At 44.2% G+C, this 18,052-nt stretch overlaps 1 protein-coding gene across 4 annotated transcripts in view; it reads right to left on the bottom strand.

The window, feature by feature from the left end:
- Positions 1–18,052, bottom strand: part of enpp2 (ectonucleotide pyrophosphatase/phosphodiesterase 2) — a 75,539-nt gene that overhangs the window by 34,896 nt on the left and 22,591 nt on the right. For 3 of the 4 annotated variants that reach the window (XM_085366106.1, XM_085366107.1, XM_085366109.1), the window contains exons 3-12: positions 16,291–16,446; positions 12,529–12,654; positions 8,334–8,394; positions 8,131–8,228; positions 7,900–7,979; positions 6,399–6,518; positions 5,973–6,028; positions 1,619–1,684; positions 470–542; positions 251–359 (exon numbers count right to left, since the gene is read on the bottom strand). In XM_085366106.1, coding sequence (XP_085222232.1) covers positions 251–359; positions 470–542; positions 1,619–1,684; positions 5,973–6,028; positions 6,399–6,518; positions 7,900–7,979; positions 8,131–8,228; positions 8,334–8,394; positions 12,529–12,654; positions 16,291–16,446 — 945 coding nt within the window. The remainder of the gene's footprint in view (positions 1–250; positions 360–469; positions 543–1,618; positions 1,685–5,972; positions 6,029–6,398; positions 6,519–7,899; positions 7,980–8,130; positions 8,229–8,333; positions 8,395–12,528; positions 12,655–16,290; positions 16,447–18,052) is intronic. The other variant, XM_085366108.1, reaches the window with a different exon arrangement.

Below are 18,052 nucleotides of genomic sequence, written 5' to 3'. Positions count from 1 at the left end.
TCAGGTGATTACATTAACTGTTTTAATGTGTATCACCTGCGTTCACTTGACCTTCCCTGTGCGTATTTAATCTGTGTTCCACCGTTAGCCCTGTGTCTTAGTCACTGGTAGTCACGCAACTGGAATGAAGCAATGTTATTCTGTATAAGCTTCTGCTTCACAGATGCTGCTGTGCATGCTGAACATGCCTGCAGTCCTCAAGCATGTAATACCTCCGCACACACCTGTGCTGGTGTGTGTGTGTCCGTACCGTGATCCCCGACCAGGACGATGTTGACACAGCGGTGCAGTTTCATCTGCTTGAGTCCATCCATGAGCTGGCCAATAATTTTGTCAACCATCCTCAGAGAGATGTTCAGCTAGAGCACACAGAGCGAGTCATCCTCCAAACAAACATTTTGGATGTTCCTTTACTGCATGCTTTCCACAAACATGCCACAAGACGTTTGTGCAGATACAGAGTACTTACATCAGTGCTCATGGGCCCCGTTTTGTGTGCGTATATGTCCGGCTGCTCAGAGTGCATGGCGTAAACATAAGGCCTGCAACAAAAGGTGAGTCAAAGTCGACTTCTAGTGGAAGTAACATCAAGAAATAAAGTTTCCAGAGGCTGGTTTGGACTCTTGTGATCCAGCTGCCAACATGGTGAATATCTCACATAGAAAAATAGGTTTTACTGCACACCCTTCTCCTGAGCTGTTTAACAGGTAACAATTAGCAAAGAAATAACCCAAAAAACAACTATTTAATATACTGTTATTGGCCGGATACTGACAACAAACAGATATAACCAATGCCACCGACTGCTATGTTATTTAGGTGATGTTAAAACTTGTTGTTTTTTCATTTTTAGCTATCAGGCAAACTCACCTTCAGCCAGCATTACTCACCAGCTCGTTAAGCAGAGCAACAGAAATGAGCACTGAATGGAGAAATGACTCCAACTTTTATTTAAATGAAAAACGATTGTTTCCACACTTAGTTTGAGCTTAAAGTGCTAGAACATTATATTAACGTTGGCTGATAATAACGATGTTTGCGTAGATGTTTCCTTCTTTAAGGTCACAGGCTTTTTGGTCAAAATCTGTAACTGTAGCTCTTATTACTTAATTTAGGTTGTAACAAAGTGAGGCAAACTGGCAAGGAAAAGAAAAGAAAATGGCAAGAAGAGAGTGAAGTCATCCTGTCATCCTTTAAAGGTATCCAGGCAAATTTCAAGTTTGGGGAGGAGCTAAACAAACCATGAAACCCGTGAGCTGAAAGCCCCGGTTTCAGACTGCTTGAAAAGCTTTCCACACTTGGCACTTTATGATGTCAGCAAGAGCAGATATCCCTCAGATGTACATCAGAGAACTCTTATGCACAAGTGGCAGCCAATCAGAAGAAAGCTCATTTAAAGGACTCAAAGGAGCTAAAACGGTTTGTTTTGGACATTCGATGAACTGAGGGTCCCGCTGTGGTACGCTGTGGTACGTATCCACTGCATGGAGCTATTCTACTTTACATCAGTGTCACTTTCTCTGTCTCGATTAATTAAAGAGGGAACAAGCAGTTCCAAATGTCAAAGAAAATGAAAAGGAAGGTAAGAAGATGTAACACAATCAAACATACAGCTCACCTTTCTCCTTCAGGGAGGTGAAGCCACTGCAGCATAGTCAGTATCCTCCTCTCCAAAGGGATGGCACTGGAACACACACACACACACACACACACACACACACACACACACACACACACACACACACACACACACACACACACACACACACACACACACACACACACACACACAAACTGAAGACTACGATCTACGATGTCTGCACAGTCTCCAGCTGGCTCATCACCTGGAGCAGCTCCCTCACCTGCTCGCTGTTCGCTGGAGTCGAGCTCCAAGCCATTTATGGTACAGGTCTGTCACACATGCTAGAAGATGCTGAACTCCATCACTCTGCTTACAAAGATCTGTACGCTTTGCCTCATTGTCCTGTGAAAATCTCAGTCTCGCTGAGCTGAAACCAGATGGGGCGCTGTGTGAACGTATCAGGCTGTCCTTTTCTTTGTTTCTTAGTCTCAAAGTCTCGCTGTGCTCGTGTACTCGCAGTGGGTTCACAGAGCCTCCACCCAACAACTAATGGTGAGATCTGTCCTTATAGTAAGAGCTCTAACATGAGCTGTGCTTAATTGTTGATTTCCAAACTCAGGTGAACTTTTCCTCTGAAGCGCACTGAATTCTTACCCTCAGGAGAGCCAGCTTCATACCAGCAGGCAGGGTTATGCCATATATGGATCAGTAGAGTATTTGAACACAGCTACACAGCACAATTTATGGTGTCAAGAGCAACATACCGACATGTTAATATGCCACTCCTCACGCATGTACAGTCTTGCTCTGTTTCGCATTATTGACTTTCGCCTTCTCTTCCCTGTAGCTTGTGTTTTGTGCTCGATCTCTATATGCTACTCTTTCCCCTCCAAACCGGTCATGGCAGATGGCTGCCTCTGCCTGAGCCTGCCAGAGGTTTCTTCCTGTCAAAAGGGAGTTTTACCTTCCTGCTGTCACCAAGTGCTGCTCATAAGGGGCTGTCTAATTGTCTGGGTTCTCTCTTTAATACTGTGGGGTCTTTACATTGCAGTATAAAGTGCTTTGAGGTGACTAACATTACAGCCTGTATTTTAGAGAAGGGCAAAGTGTGTCTCAGCATCTAATGCACCGACCAAGCTGCTGGCTGTCATAGAGTCCACAGCTGTCAGCTATCAGGTCTGAGACGAAGCCCGGATGTGTGACACACGGTGGGAGTGGGTGTGAGTGTGGGGGAACAGCAACCTGTGGTCGCACAGTTGTAACACTTTACAGCAGGCATTTCTCTCCCTGTCTGCTGCCTTCCTGTATTTTTGTCGATGCTAACATTTTCAGTTCTGTCCCTCACACCTCCCACTGGGTTTTTGGTGCACTCCCACTCGTTTTCTGTGCCCGTGGTTAGTTTGAGGACCTCCCAAAAAGCTGAACCCAACACAGACTTTGAAACAGGCAGCCAGACAATCCCTGGTCCCTGTTACTATCCCAGGGCCCATAGCGTTGCTGCTAAATCATCAAACTATGAAATAGGTTGTATAAAGAAGGCTTTCTCAAGCACACAGAAATCTCATATGCACTCTCCTGCCTCTTTCTCACACAGCTCTGTCACTGCCAAGTGCAAGAAAAGCAATGTAAACCAGTCTTTGGCCCCCACGGCTCTACAGAGTGGCACGTCTGCGACCCGGCTTCACAGAGGAATCCTGCGCAGTGTAAACAGGCCCATTTGCACTAATTGCTATAAAAACAGCCCACTGCCATCTCTCTGCAGAGATGTACCCCCTGTTCTGTAAAAGCCTGCTTTGCTGATAAATGTGGGCTCCTCTGAGTTGTAGGTGTAATGCAACAGCCCGAGGGAGCATGAACAGCCACATTCTGCAGTCCTGGACAGCTCTGAGGTCACTTACACACATTAACGCTAAGCATGTTTACTTAAACTCTGCAGACTTTCACTGAGCAGGTAAGGACAGCGCGACACAAGCTCAGTATTATTTGGTACCCACAGATGCAAACAACACACTAAATGACTCGAACTGTAGAGAATCATTCTTAATGTTCTTAGTTGTTCCTGAACTGAAGCCCAGCTTAACACAAACCTTTTTACTGGGTGAAAAGTTCAAAAATGTCCTATTGTTGCAGAAGTGAGCAGTTTTCTCTAAACACAGTAAACGGGCTGGTACTTCTACAACACCATTGCTCATTTACCTGAGCCTACACATAGGAAGCATCAGCAAATGATGCTTCCCCTTGGACGGGGATCAATCCACCGACATTCAGACTTTAGACGACCTGCTCTACGAGCTGAAACACAGCCACTCACAATTATGGCATCTTAAGCTATATACAGATGTTCCTGTTTGGTTGGTGAACGCTGCAGCTGCATCACAGGCTGGACATACAGTGTTAAACTTCAGTGTGGTTTAAAAACAGATGATCTACATTACTGTTGTCTAAAAGGCTGCTGGGTCTGACTGAGAAGCCAAGGCTAGGAATCATTTTTGACTGTAATAAAACTGAGATTTACTGAGTAAATATAATTATACTCATCAAGACTTGATCTGACAGACCATCAACTCAAGAAAGAGTTTACTAAGGCCACAGATCAGGAGAACTGAGGGAGCCACAGAGTCCTGTTCAGGCGAACTCCTTTTTACACCCGAGGCGTCGCCTCCTACTGGCCATTAGAAAGACTGCAGGTTAAAACATTTTGTTGTGAAGCTGGAGGTATTGGCACGCATCGCCCAGCAAATCCTTTGACCATTACGCTGTACAGGGGGTGGGACAGTAGGCGGCTATAGACAGGCATACAATGCCCATAGGAAATGTCATTGGGAGGCTGGAGAAGAACTCCAGGACACGTTTAAGTGTTTCCAACAGACAAGTGGGCAAATATTTCCCCTTTTCCAGAAACTATTAATCTGCCTTTGTTACATCTCACCAAACATTTACTAAAACTGCCACATGGTGGCAAACCACAAGAAAAATAAGATCAGATTATTACAAACAAAAGAAGAGTGTAACCACGCAGTTACTTTTAAGAAGTGTAATTAATAAGTGTGGACCATGAAGTAAAAGCAAACAGAAAAAGATAACATATAATTTCATTTGGTTTATCAAAATGAAGCACACATTAGAATCTCCATTCGTTTGCATACAAGAAGGCTGATGAGGTTTGTCCCATCTAAAGGCAACAATACAACATTTCATAGTTTAAATGATGGAACTGGAAAATCAGCCTTTGAGTGGATGATCTCTGACCTACCAGAGCTGCACGGACAGTTTGTCACAACAGACTTACCATCACACACACAGTTACATGTCAGTGATACAGAGATTTAGTGTTTGCTGCAGTTTAGCAGCTTCGATATTAGAAAATTAGCAATGTAGTGCTTCTCCAGATATCCATGAGCACAGAGTGAGTGAAGAACCACGAGGTGATCACTGTGTGCACGTGTTTCACTCGAATTTGACCAATACTGTAGGAGGACTAGCAGTTCTTGTAAAACTGAAACAAAATATGAAGTTGACCTTGGTCACAGTTTGACTGAAGACAACCAAGGTGATCACTGAAGCTGAGTTAGACTGAAGTCTCACCGGTCCTGTAGGAGGACAGACGGACGGGCACCGAGGGCCTCAACATGGTAAGAGCTCATTGGTTCCTCAGTCAGCGTTCATATCAAACACAGATCAAGTATGAAAAATAATTAGCAAAACTGCTGAACCGAAGTCAGCTGGTAACTTTTCACATGGATCAACAAACAGAATATATTCCAAAGGCAGTCGTGACATTCCAGCCACGGCTTTGATCAACCAAGAACTGTGTGTGTGTGTGTGTGTGTGTGTGTGTGTGTGCGTGTGTGTGTGTGTGTGTGCGTGTGTGTGTGTGCGTGTGTGTGTGTGTGTGTGTGTGTGTGTGTGCGTGTGTGTGTGTGCGTGTGTGTGTGTGTGTGTGTGCGTGTGTGTGTGTGTGTGTGTGTGCGTGTGTGTGTGTGTGCGTGTGTGTGCGTGTGTGCGTGTGTGTGTGTGTGCGTGTGTGTGTGTGTGTGTGTGTGCGCGTGTGTGTGTGTGCGTGTGTGTGTGTGTGCGTGTGTGTGTGCGTGCGTGTGCGTGCGTGTGCGTGTGTGTGTGTGTGTGTGTGTGTGTGTGTGTGCGTGTGTGTGTGTGCGTGTGTGTGTGTGTGTGTGTGTGTGCGTGTGTGTGTGTGTGTGTGCGTGCGTGTGTGTGTGTGTGTGTGTGTGCGTGTGTGTGTGCGTGTGCGTGTGTGTGTGTGTGCGTGTGTGCGTGTGTGTGTGTGTGTGTGTGTGTGTGTGTGTGTGCGTGTGTGTGTGTGTGTGCGTGTGTGTGTGCGTGTGTGTGTGTGTGTGCGTGCGTGTGTGTGTGTGTGTGTGTGCAGACTTACACAGGCCAGAAGAAGGTAGCAGCCTTCACTCCTTGTCCTTGCGCTGTGATCCAGATCTAAACAAAGGTCTCAGTATTTATCAGGCCAACACAGATTATTAGGATGCTGCTGTAACACAAACAGTAACATGAGTGCGAGGAAGCCAAGCTCATAAACTGCAGCATGAAGGTGATCCCAGTGTGTGAAGGCACCGGCGTCTATTAGTCCACCTGACACTAACGCCTGTACAGCAGATTGCTGACGCACATCAATTACTTTTTAATATGCTAACAGTGCTGGAATGCTCCTTATCAACTCTTTAGCTCAAATTTGAGTAAATCTACAGCTGATTTCAGTCACTCCAGCCTCTGCTCTGACTGATTTGTCCTTCCACTTGTGTAGTCGACTCTAAAAGAAAAGCTCTTGCTGTTTCCTGGCAGTACTTACTGGCTGTCCTCCCCACCAGCGGTGATTGAGCTTCTCTCGGCCTCTCAGGGTGAAGATTGCATCAAACCCTGGGTCATACATGGAGTTTCCAACGATGCCATGAGACTCCGGGTAAAGCCCCTTGGACAGAATCAAACCATTATGTTTCGGTCAGTAATGTTTGCTGTCTCACGCTAAATAAGAGGAAGCCTCGAAATCCTGCCTTATCTAAACCTCAGGCTTGGTCTCAAATTTCAGCAGTGATGTTGTTCCAAAGGCATCACACAGAGCACAAAAAACAATACCTCTGCACCCAAAGACCTCTCCAAAAACAGCTCATCGACAGGATGCCTGTAAATTTAACGCCTATAGTGAAATGCAGTCGCTTACATCTGTATGATCAGGACACAATTATTGCCCCCTTTGAAATGTAAAATCTGTCTGAAAATGCATTTTAACAGAGCAAGGATAACAAAAACAAGAAATTAGTTTAGACTTAAGAAAAGAATTGTTGATGTTCACAAACCAGGAGATGGATGTACAAAGTTAGCACAGAGTTTCCAAGTGTCACGAGCTGGAGTGAGGACTGTCATCGAGAAAGACAGTACAGAAGAAGCCTGACAGAGGTGGGAGGTGAAACAAAGGCTGAGAGATGTGTTTAAAGACCCCGGAGCAACAAGACACTAATGAATGAGTTAGCCATGTGAGGAAGTGCAGTCTCAAAGAAGACGATCCTGAACAGGAACTGACTGTGAGGCTGCAGACCAAGGAAAACCCAAGCCAGACTGAAGTATGCCAAGAACAACCTGGAAAAAGACTATGCCTGCTGGAAGGGCATTCTTTGGTGAGATGCGACAAAACTAGAGGACTGAGGTCACAGAGATGCTGCTGAAGTTTGAAGAAAGAAGGGAGAGACGTGCAAGCCAAAGAACACCGTCTCCACAGTGAAACACGGTGGTGGGAGCATCGCTTCAGTGCGTCTGGAACTGGTAATCTGGTCAAGGTGGAAGGAGCCAAGATGAAAGAAGGATTTGTGAAGACTTTAAAGAAAATGTCAAGCAGCCAGCGACAAAACTGGGTCTGGGTTTATATTGTTTTCCAACACAACAGGGACTTGAAACATACGTTGCTCCTGGTAACAAAGTAGCTCCCGAAGACCAAAGCGAATGTTACTGACTGGACTGCACAAGTAAAATAATGTAAGCATGCAAAATAAAAGCAGGACGTTTGGAAACGTTGTGATAAAAAGTCTTTGCTCTGTTTAAAAGCACTAAAAAAATGAAATCTTCATAGACTGCAGCCGGATCCATGAGAACATCACCAAAGAGCTTTATCCATTTGACACAATTACATTATTAATCACAGATAAATACAAATAATTTGTTGACTTCATAAATGATTTCTGTTACTACAGTCTTGTGGCACTTCTTACTTTGCTGAAATGAACATGTAACCCTGTGGGACAGACATATTTTATCACAACAACCCAGTAGCACAGAAACACAAGTGTGCCATGACTTACTGTAGCCAGCGAGTAGAGATTGGGGAAGGTTTTCGTGGGGTAAACAGGTCTCATGTACGGCGCATGGGTTCCACATGTTCCTCAAAAGGACACAGCAAAACAAATTCTTAGACTACGGCAGACGCACAGCCTGCCAGAGCTCGTGGCTTCATCAGTGTCACGTTCACTTCCTAACAGGGAACTCTTCACTCCTCGTTTCAGAACCGAAAGCTCATGTTTTACAGAACTTACTGAGCTTCTCAATGTGAGGGATGACAGTGTTCCCTCTCTTCACATACGAAGCTCTAAATCCATCCATGGACAGGATGATGAGCGGCGGACGCACAAACCTGCATGTGCATGGAAGAAGTTTTTTAAATGCATGAAATCAGACTTGCTCAACCAAGTTCAACCCGCTACCCTCCTGTTGCTTTACTGCTAAGATTTCAACATACCCGGCAGGACATTCAGGAGCCTTGATCTCCTCACAATCGTCCTGCAGCCACGAGGTGTCTCCTGAGGGAACGTGATGAGAGATTAACATGAGCTTTTGTTATGCTTGTATGGAAAAGTGGGAACCAGTGGTTGGTTGTCATATTTTCTCACAAACTGCATGATTCTTGAACGTACTTCTACTTGAGTATTTCCTCTGTATACTATTTTTTTCTCCTCCAGTAAATCTAAAGACATTGACAATCTTAAATAGATGAATTTATCAGCTGACCCCTGAAAGGAAAAAGAGATTAATGTACAAAGCACCAATCTCAAGTCTTTCTCTAACAAAGTCCTTTTGATCCAAAATAAATTTAGCTGATAACACTGGACCTAGAATTTTAAATGCAGTATTATTTACACTTTTTAAAATTTCATGCACTTTAGCTTCATTAAATTTAAACAGGCTGAACCACAGAAACAAACACAAATAAATTAGTTACCCAGTAACTACCAGGTATAACTGTTCGGTAACAGTGAACTCAAGGATAAAGGAACTCGCTGATGTGCTGGTATCCTTGATTATATTCTGTTGTGGTCATGGACAGCTGGGGAAAAGATGGCAGAGCAAGCATTTGTGAAGTGCTGGAGTAACTTACCTTTACAGTAGCATCAGTATCATAGCACAGTTTGTCATTCTGAGTCATTTTGATTTTCTTGTGTTTTGGTGTCATTTTGTATTAAGGTTAATGTTTCTGCTTCATTAGTTTAGTCTGTTTTGAGTTTTTTATATTCTCTGTTTAGGTCCTTGTCCATTAGGTTTCCCTTGTGTCTCTGTCCACTGCGTCCCTCTGTGTGTGTGTGTGTGTGTGTTTATCCAGCCCATCATGCCTCTCACCCTCTCTCGCCCTGTCGGTTCCCTGAACTATTTCTGCGTCCCCCCCCTCGTTGTCTCCTCCCCTTATCTCCCTGGTCCATCTCGTTTCCCTGAGCGTTCTTTTCCTCCTGCGTCATGTTGTGTGAATTATTCGGAGTCTTAGTACTTCCTGTTTTACTTTGATAGTTTCCTGTCTGGTTCAGTTTTGTTTGCCCCTGTCTCGTTAGTTAGATCATGTTCAGCTGTGTCCCCCCTGTGGTTTGTTCCCGTGTTTGCCCTTCTGTGGCTGCGTCCCAATTCAGGGTCTGCAGCCTTAAAGGTCCTCAAGGGCCGCGTACCCAAAGACCGCTGAGGCCGGAAGTGCGAGGCTTGTGAAATGGGACGGTCTAGCCTCCGTCGCGCTGCCCAGGTTGGCGAGCAACCATGATACTAACAGCTGGAAACGTTTCATACAGCTGTGTTTGACAGAAATGAAGGAGAACATCTTTTGTTCATTTGTTTGTTTCTACATGAGCTTTGATCATTCTCTGTAAGATTAAGCTCAGCTATTGAACGGCGTATATTTTAAGTAAAGGCTTTAAAACCAAGTTAGTACAAACGTCCCTAATGTCACATGACTTTGCCGACACGGTCCCCCGCGGGGCTCCGTATATAACTATAGTGGTTTAAATAACCAAGTAACCATCCAATAATACTAAATATTACATATATTTATTGTTTACTTTGAGAATATAGAAATGTTTGAAATGTATGCTTAGATCGGTTTGTTTATGTGTAAAAATTGTAACTTTATTTTTCTATTGCGGGGGTGGGGGCTCCTTTTATAAATTTAAAGTGTGGCTAAAATAATAATAATAAACATTTACATTAAAAAAAAAAAAACTTTGCCGACATGTGGCCAACAGTAATGTTTAATGGTCTTCGTTATTAAACATTTGCACATAAATAAGTGACATAATAGTCAGTACTTACTTAAAGTTCACTCTTCGGGCGCCCCTCATCCGCCGTTTTTTGTTGGCAAAATTATCCACACCCACCGCCGCGCTATGCATTCTGGGATATGTTGGGCCACGAAGTCTACACCGCCACGTCCTTAAAATTCAGGGAAATGAAGGACGCATTTGACGGCTGCAATTCGAGCAGCCTTCGAATTGGGACAGCCTTCGGCACGCCGCTGTGACGTAATCGGCCTTAAAATGCGGCCTTTAAGGCTGCAGACCCTGAATTGGGACACAGCCTGGGTCTCCCTCGGTCCCGCGTCGCCATCTCCCTCATGGCCGTGTGTTTCTCTGTGTATTAAGTTTCGTTTTGTGCGTCTGCGCGTCTGCATTTCGGTCCATCCTGCCTGCTTCACACAGTTAACGTGGTTTTAAAAGTTACAGAAGTGCTTTAAACTAAATTCTTTTAATCAGCAGCAGGGGGCGCTCCCGTGGTTGCACATATGGTCATACAGAAGTCTACAGGAAGTCCATGGCTTTCTTTGGAGTTGAGTCAGTGAGTGAGCAGCTTCACAGTTTGACTGCACCTTGGTTTTGGTTTTTTTAAAACCACGATGGTGTCGGCTAATGTTTTGCTCAGGCTTCAGGCTGGGACGACAGCAACGAGTGGATGACAGTCAGTAACTGACTTTAAAGTAAAAGTTGTGCCTTTTGAAATGTGTTCACAGCAGTGCTGCGATGTAACGTTGAAGGCTAACGCTCCCTGTTTCTGATTTGCATTGCACTTTTTCAGGTTTTGCTTGACTAACTACAGCTCAGCTCATAGTTAGCAAGTGTCTTATCTATTTATCCATGAGTGACCAAAGCAGTCACCAAGAGGTTTTTGGTGTAACTGATTTCACCTGGTGACAGCGAACAACCTCCAGGAATCCCTTATCAAACAGTGAGAGAATACTCATTTTTCAGATGGTTGTCGACTGGTTATTTCATACAACGATCAATCATGTATACGTGGAGGGATTAACACCTTCAACGTACCTTCAATGGACTGTTCAAAGTATTACCTATTGTAAACTCTCAGCTCTCACTGTGTATGTATGAGTGAGAGCCTGATACATACACAGCTGGATAACCACTGCAATCCAACATCTTCTTCTACCCAAATCAGCAGGAAAGGAATACACAGAAAAATTCCACATTTCTGTCCTCAGTGACTGTTGGAGCATAAAATCAGCTAAATGCTTAACAGTGCAGTGAGGTACGGGTGCCTAATGGAATTATTTGCATAATAATTATGCTAATAAATAACTATGAGTCACTGTATCTAGATCGGTTGGCGGTTGAGATCTGGTGACCAATACCTGCAGCTACAGTGTGTGGTTTTGTGTGTGGAGCACTTACAGTTTAGGGATGCAGCTTTAGTTGACTTACAAAGTTAGCGCTCCAACTTTGTCACTTCTGGCATCCATTAAGCTAAATATAGGCCACAGACCAGTGGGTGACACCACAGGGGCTACTTTCATCTTTTGCACAGTACTCATGTCAGTGCGCCCCAGGGCAGCTGTGGCTACAATGTAGCTGCCATCACCAGTGTGTGAATGGGTGAATGACTGAATGTAGTGTAAAGCGCTTTGGGGTCCTTAGGGACTGAGTAAAGCGCTATACAAATACAGGCCATTTACTCATGAGTCATTCCTCATTTCTTAAAATTTGCTTTACAAAACACAGACTTCCTTGTTTGTTGAAGCACTCAACACTGATTACGACTCATTCAAACATAAAAAGGCACCAAACTCAAGCACTGTTGCGTCTACTCAGACAGCTTGGCAAAGAACCCGTTTTAAATCGTATCTTGTTGTTAGCGGTTATTTGGATATCCGTTTATTCCCATTTCTTTAGTTGGATCTATGATAACACAGTCTGACAGGCATAAAAAGGTACTTTTGCACCAACAAGGTGAAAACGTGGCATATCTCAGCACGGTGTGCGACTGACACAGAGGCAGATGAAGAGTTTCTCAACATCATGTCCTTAAGAAACAGAATTAAACCCAGCAAAGAAACAGGGCCTGAGAGATGCATCTGGCCCCAGTTAAATCGCCCCAGTATGGATTTTAAAGCCAGTAATTGTGACCATAAATGACCTGCTTTTTTTGGCCAACACCAATATAAAAACATGGTGTCAATAAATTCAAATGTAGTATTTTCTAAATTCCAGTCTTTGAAAAGCTTTCCAGATCCACAACACTGATACTATGTTCATATTTCTTTACACATGTAACACATACACATGCACTTTTGTAATAAAATGAGATGTCCTCATTACAACGCATGGTCGGACTAATTAATAATGGACAAAATCCTCTGAACATTTGAAGTCAGGAGGTCAGGTAAAGTTGCAAACCTTTGCACAGCTTCTTGTAGTTGGTACAACAGTCTCCTCTGGCCAGACAGTCATCAGAGCAGTGGCAGGCATGCTGTTCATTGCGTGTCTCCCCGCACCGATCTCTGCTGCACTCATAACCGCCCTCTGTGTGCAAGAAGAACATAGCAGTTATGTTCAACATGAATCACTGAGGTTTAAAACGCCAAAGCTTTCTACGTGCACAGCTTAGCTGGAAGGTTAGTGGTGAAACCAGTGAAAAATGAAAGCTGAGATATTAATGTGACAGCGGTTTGGCTGCAGACTGAGTGGGAAGCAGCATGTGAGCAACAATGGTGATGGGGTCCGTGTTTGAACAGTCCTCAAGCTGAAAAACTTCCAAAGAAGGATTTGACAGAGTCAGGAAAAAGACGCAGGCGACCAGAAAAACAAGTAAATTATTGCTTTCAGGCAATGGGAGGTTACTGGTGGCGAGGCGGTGGTGAGCCAAAGACCACCAGCCTGAAGGAGTGGACATAAAATCAGACCACCAGCAGCAGAGGGAAAATGTTGACAGAGAGAGGGAGCACTGCAAAGGCAGAGGGGGCGGCAACAAACCGCTCAATCAAAAAGTGAGTCCTTTCGAGTCTTTAAAAAAAAAAAACAACGAAAAAATAATGTTGCAGTTATGCTAAATGTAAATATTAGACCATGTAATTTTAAAATCTGTGTTTTTCTCAACACATGACAAAATAGTGAACTTAGAAAATATACACAAATTGTGAAATTGCACCTCTTTAAAATGCAGCTCAATTAAACCTAGCTCCAAGAATAATTTTCACCGACAGTTCTGAGATAAGCTGCATGTTATTCTTGGATGTGGTTGTAGGACCAGCTTTAAAATCGCATGACAAAAATATCATACACATTAAAAAAAACTGTATCACCAACGTAGCCTGGACAACATTTGCTAGTTAGATGAAGTCAGCTATCTCATCGTAGCATATTTATATGCATATTTATAATCATACGGTTCTTGGAGTGAGTGCATACACTCATGAAGTTTAGTAACTTCAGGTCACTGCAACAAGCCCAGGTACAGTTTACCGACGGATGGGTGCAGGACCTTGAAATGCACCGTGTAGAACGAAAGACCATCGTACGTATCATAAGTTTACCAGTCTCACAAATCGTCTTCATAAATACACATTCGTTAACCGTTTATTAATAGGACCTTTGAGCTCAACGATAATTAATTAGTAGTGGAAATAATTTCTGGTAGCATCACAGAAATGTAGCAGTGACAATAATACTGTATGCTGTAATCGTACTGGGCAATTAGTGATACAAAAAACCTGTTTTATCCTGTGAATAAAAGTATATGTTTTTGTCAGTGTACCATAATAACAGAAGCGAAACGCAATATTGTGTCAGGACAATTCACTATTTATGCACAATAAATAAAGGAGCATAGCGCGACAATTTCTGTCCAGCGCCAGACTTGCTTGTAACCTATATTAAGAAAAATGACGCATTAACTACAACAGCAGACTGACCTTTGTGTAAATGCTTGGAGCAGACTAACCTGTGAGCTGGAGGGTTCTGGGACGTTATATTTGACCTTTGAATGGCTGCAATCCAGGCCATCCGTCGCGTCTTTGTTACTTCGGAAACATGGCTCGAACAATTTCTCTTCAACGACGTAATCCGATAACAACCGATCTCTTTACCCGTCGGCTTCCCGTGGCTGTCATGCGACCGGCTATTGCAGTTAATAATACAACAGCTTCTTGACATTTTTGTGTTTCTTTTTATCGCTGTGTGACTGATTTTAATTGAAAGCCTGCGTGCGCTAGTACCGCTTGCCACGAGTTCCCAGAATCCTTTGCGGTTCTACCCGTGAATGACGTCACATTTTCAATCTCTATATAATATGCATGTTAAATTTTGTATTTGGGGTAAAATATCAAGTCTTTTAAAGTAAACCGGTTCAAGTCCAATTCAAGTCCCAGGTCATTGGTGTAAAAGTCCAAGTCAAGTCACAAGTCTTAGAACATTTTTTCAAGTCAAGTCTAAAGTCATAAAATTAATGACTCGAGTCTGACTCGAGTCCAAGTCATGTGACTCGAGTCCACACCTCTGCAGTCAGCCTCACAAAAATATATCAAGTGGGTATTTGTAAGCTTGATTATAGCAGGCGGCATCCACATGAAAACAATTCAAACTCATTACTGTTCAACAAATGTCTGCAGGTTAGAGAAACCTTCACTGTAGGAATAACATACAGTAAGATGCCAAAGTAATCAGGATCTGGCTCACTTTGCAAGAAGTGTGTAATTCCACAGAGATTAAAATCAGCTAAATGTACTTTATCAGATACATCTTTGTGCAGACTTTAGTAGCTGGCTGCCGTCAGCTGGAACCTGACATGTGTAGCATGTATGTGTCTGATGGGTGGTTTGAAGGGGGGCTGTTGTGTATTTTGATCTGGTTTAAACAGATCGTTTCGTGTGATTCAAATTTCAAACTGGTCCTTTTTTTATCACACACTGGGTGTCGGTGCACCGTCCACTGTAAGATGCTTTAGCAGCTGCCCCTTGAAGCCAGGTGTCCTCTGACTGGCTGCTTCTCACAAACCAAAGGTTTAAATGGTGCAGGGGTGTGAACCAGCTGTCTGCCTGAGGTGACCATATCAGGGAACTGTGGGGTGGCTGCAGGTCAGGTCAGGTGGAGCAGGTCACCTACTAACCAGATGATTAGTCAATCAATCTTTATTTATAAAGCACTTTTCATACAAAAATGTAGCACAAAGTGCTTTACATGGTTAAAAGCAGCCCACCTCACCCTCCAACTCACTCCCCACACTCTCATTAACATAAACGATCATGGATACATACCCCCCCCCCTCCCCCCACACACACACACACTTAAAGAGTAAAATTGGGCTGGGTTCACATGAGCCCAGTGAGGAAACACTATCACAGGGAGCCGTCTGCACCGGGAGCCGGTCACAGACCGCAGCCTCCAGGCCGGGCACACAGCAGGAGGGAGGCAAAGGAGCCCCCCAGCCAGGTGAGAGGACCCCCAGAGCCCCAGCAGCCACGGTCGATCACAGCCCCGGTGCAGAGAGCCCCCTCCGAGGAAACACTGTAATCTATTACTTTTTTTGAGTAATATTCCCAATATTGCCCATCAGGCAGCTACACAGGATGGTCACTGCTTTTTGTCACATAGATGATGCATGTGTACAGTCTCATGTTCATATGTTTAGGTAAAATATCAAAACCTAAAATTCAGTTTGAGCCAAATCTGAAAGGAGTTCAGACGCGTGCAGGTCAGCCACATTACTCTGAAACTGCCGGTCAATCCAGCCGCTCTGTAGGTCCTGCAGACTGCAAAGCGAGCACAGCCTCACCTATCTACACACAAAGAGAAACGCCAGAGTCTCCGAAACACAAGAAGGACATCGTGTTACATGTTGGAACAAAATTCTCGACCACCTGATGGATGTTAAAAGTAGGTCTCTGAGCATTTCCTCCAGCTTAATAAGTGACTGTTTGGTTTGGCCTCTCCACCCTGACCTGCAGGCGTAGGTGCAAGCTCAAGGGAAAGACAGCCCGGCAAATATCTCTCAGCTGAACAGCGTCACTTTAATGTTTTTTAGCCCTTCATTGCCAAGACTTGGAGGAACAACTCTCAGGTATCAGAGATAATTACCTCACATATTAGTTTTTTATTACAAGACAACACAAATTAGGACCAACACATTGTTAGTGGTGTCAAAGTCAAGTTTTATAAGCATACCTGTGCGTAGGCAGAGCTGGTCAAAGTCTGAGCAGCAGCCATTGTAGGTTTTACACAGGTTGTCGCAGCGACAGTTTGGCGGCTCCAACTCAACCAGCTCGAAACACCTGTTTCTGCAGGAGCCGGAGGTCGCCACGTAGTGAGACGCAGAGCGAGCTGGGGAGGAAGAAACAGAGGTTCTAATGGGTCTTTAAAAATGTCCAAAAAAAGAGGTGAGAGGTTCAAAACGACACAAAAGTGCACACCAATACTGCTGAGCTGTGCAGCGATGCAGTGACCACAAGCATGTGACTGTGAAGGATTGGTGGTTCGTTTGACGGTTGAAGACGGCTACACAAACAGATCACTAGTCATTCTGCCACGTGCAGGTTATTCTTCACTCCTGTGGCTGCTTCCTGGAGAAACACCTGAGCTGTTCAGTTTTAGCACCCAGTGGTGCCCACCAACGTCACAGCTGATTAACTCCACATCTATTTACACGTGAGGTTTAGAGCATTAGCTGGAGGGACAATAAATCAAAGACATTGTCCAAAAACTGAATGAAAAGCTGCACTGTTCACATGTCTTTGAAAGGAGATAATAACTCATAACAACTGTGACAAAAGCTCAGTTTGTATCATGGGCCAAACTCAACAGTTACTGAGCTTTAACTCTTCTCCCGGGACCCCACCTACGCTCACGTTGTCTCACTGTGGGAACTCTCAGTGCCTAAGACACAATCATGCTTTTGTCCTCCATATATCCAAAGGAACATGGCCTATTTTGGCTCCTCTGACCTAACTGAAGACATCCTGAGATCTGAGAGTGAGACAGAGTGAAGCTATTGCTAAACAACATGCTCCTTGTGCAGCCGCTTACAAAAAACCAGTTTTCCTTGCAGAGAGTGCCTCAGGATGCCAGCACGAGCTTTTCAGCCCGTGGATATATATGTATGTGTATTTTTGTAACTACATGTGCTGAGGTGTTGCCCTAGCCAGTTGGCACGCCGGTGTAGTGTGTGTGTGTCAGTGCAGTAAAGCCTGAATAGCTTCTTTGCTATAAGACTCAGGCCTACTCTGTACCAGCGGCAGTGGACTATAGGTCAAAGGTGAAGTCTTTTAGTTTATCACAGCACGGCGAGTGCGATTTCCACACGTCTCTTTACACTAACGTCAAGAGAAAATGAGGAGAAATGAAGACTTCCTCAGAGCCCATAAAACCGTCGACTGTGCATGCACTCAACTATTAACTGAAAGTTTAATAGTCGAGTGCATGCACAGCTCAAGTTTCCCCAAGAGACTGCCACTGTCACAGTCCATTTTCACACACTGCAGACATGAACTTTACTAACCATTGCCCAATGGGACTGAACGTGAGAAGGAAGGACACGGTCTAACTGGACATTAAAGGGTGTTTAATCTGCCAGCTCCCTTGGAAAAAGTCCCTGAGGTGTCCAGTTGCATCACTGTAGGAACAAGAGCAGGTAATTGTCTGGTGAGGTCATACAGCACACTTGTCTGAAAGTCTTTCCACTAGTGTGCTGAGTCAGGTCAACGCCGGATAATTCGACCTGATTCTCCACGTTTCATGGAGTCCATTTGTAAAAACAGCTCAACCCTCACTGTTTAACAGGGGGACAGCGTCTGAGAAGAAAACAAAGTAAAGAAAGCAAAATAAGCAGCGTAGGTTTGTCAGGTTCCACAAGACTGGCCAGAAAGACCAGTTTTGTGGGTTATGACGTATCTAAGCTGTAGATTTAAGTATAGAAGATATGGAAGACGAA

Source organism: Diplotaxodon limnothrissa, linkage group LG11 (genome assembly GCF_057381915.1).
Source record: "Diplotaxodon limnothrissa isolate DT_005_m linkage group LG11, D_limnothrissa_male_GT1.1, whole genome shotgun sequence".
In the NCBI taxonomy this organism is placed as follows: domain Eukaryota; kingdom Metazoa; phylum Chordata; class Actinopteri; order Cichliformes; family Cichlidae; genus Diplotaxodon; species Diplotaxodon limnothrissa.
The sequence above is the reverse complement of the archived record's forward strand: the minus strand, read 5'-3'. Positions and strand labels throughout refer to the sequence as shown.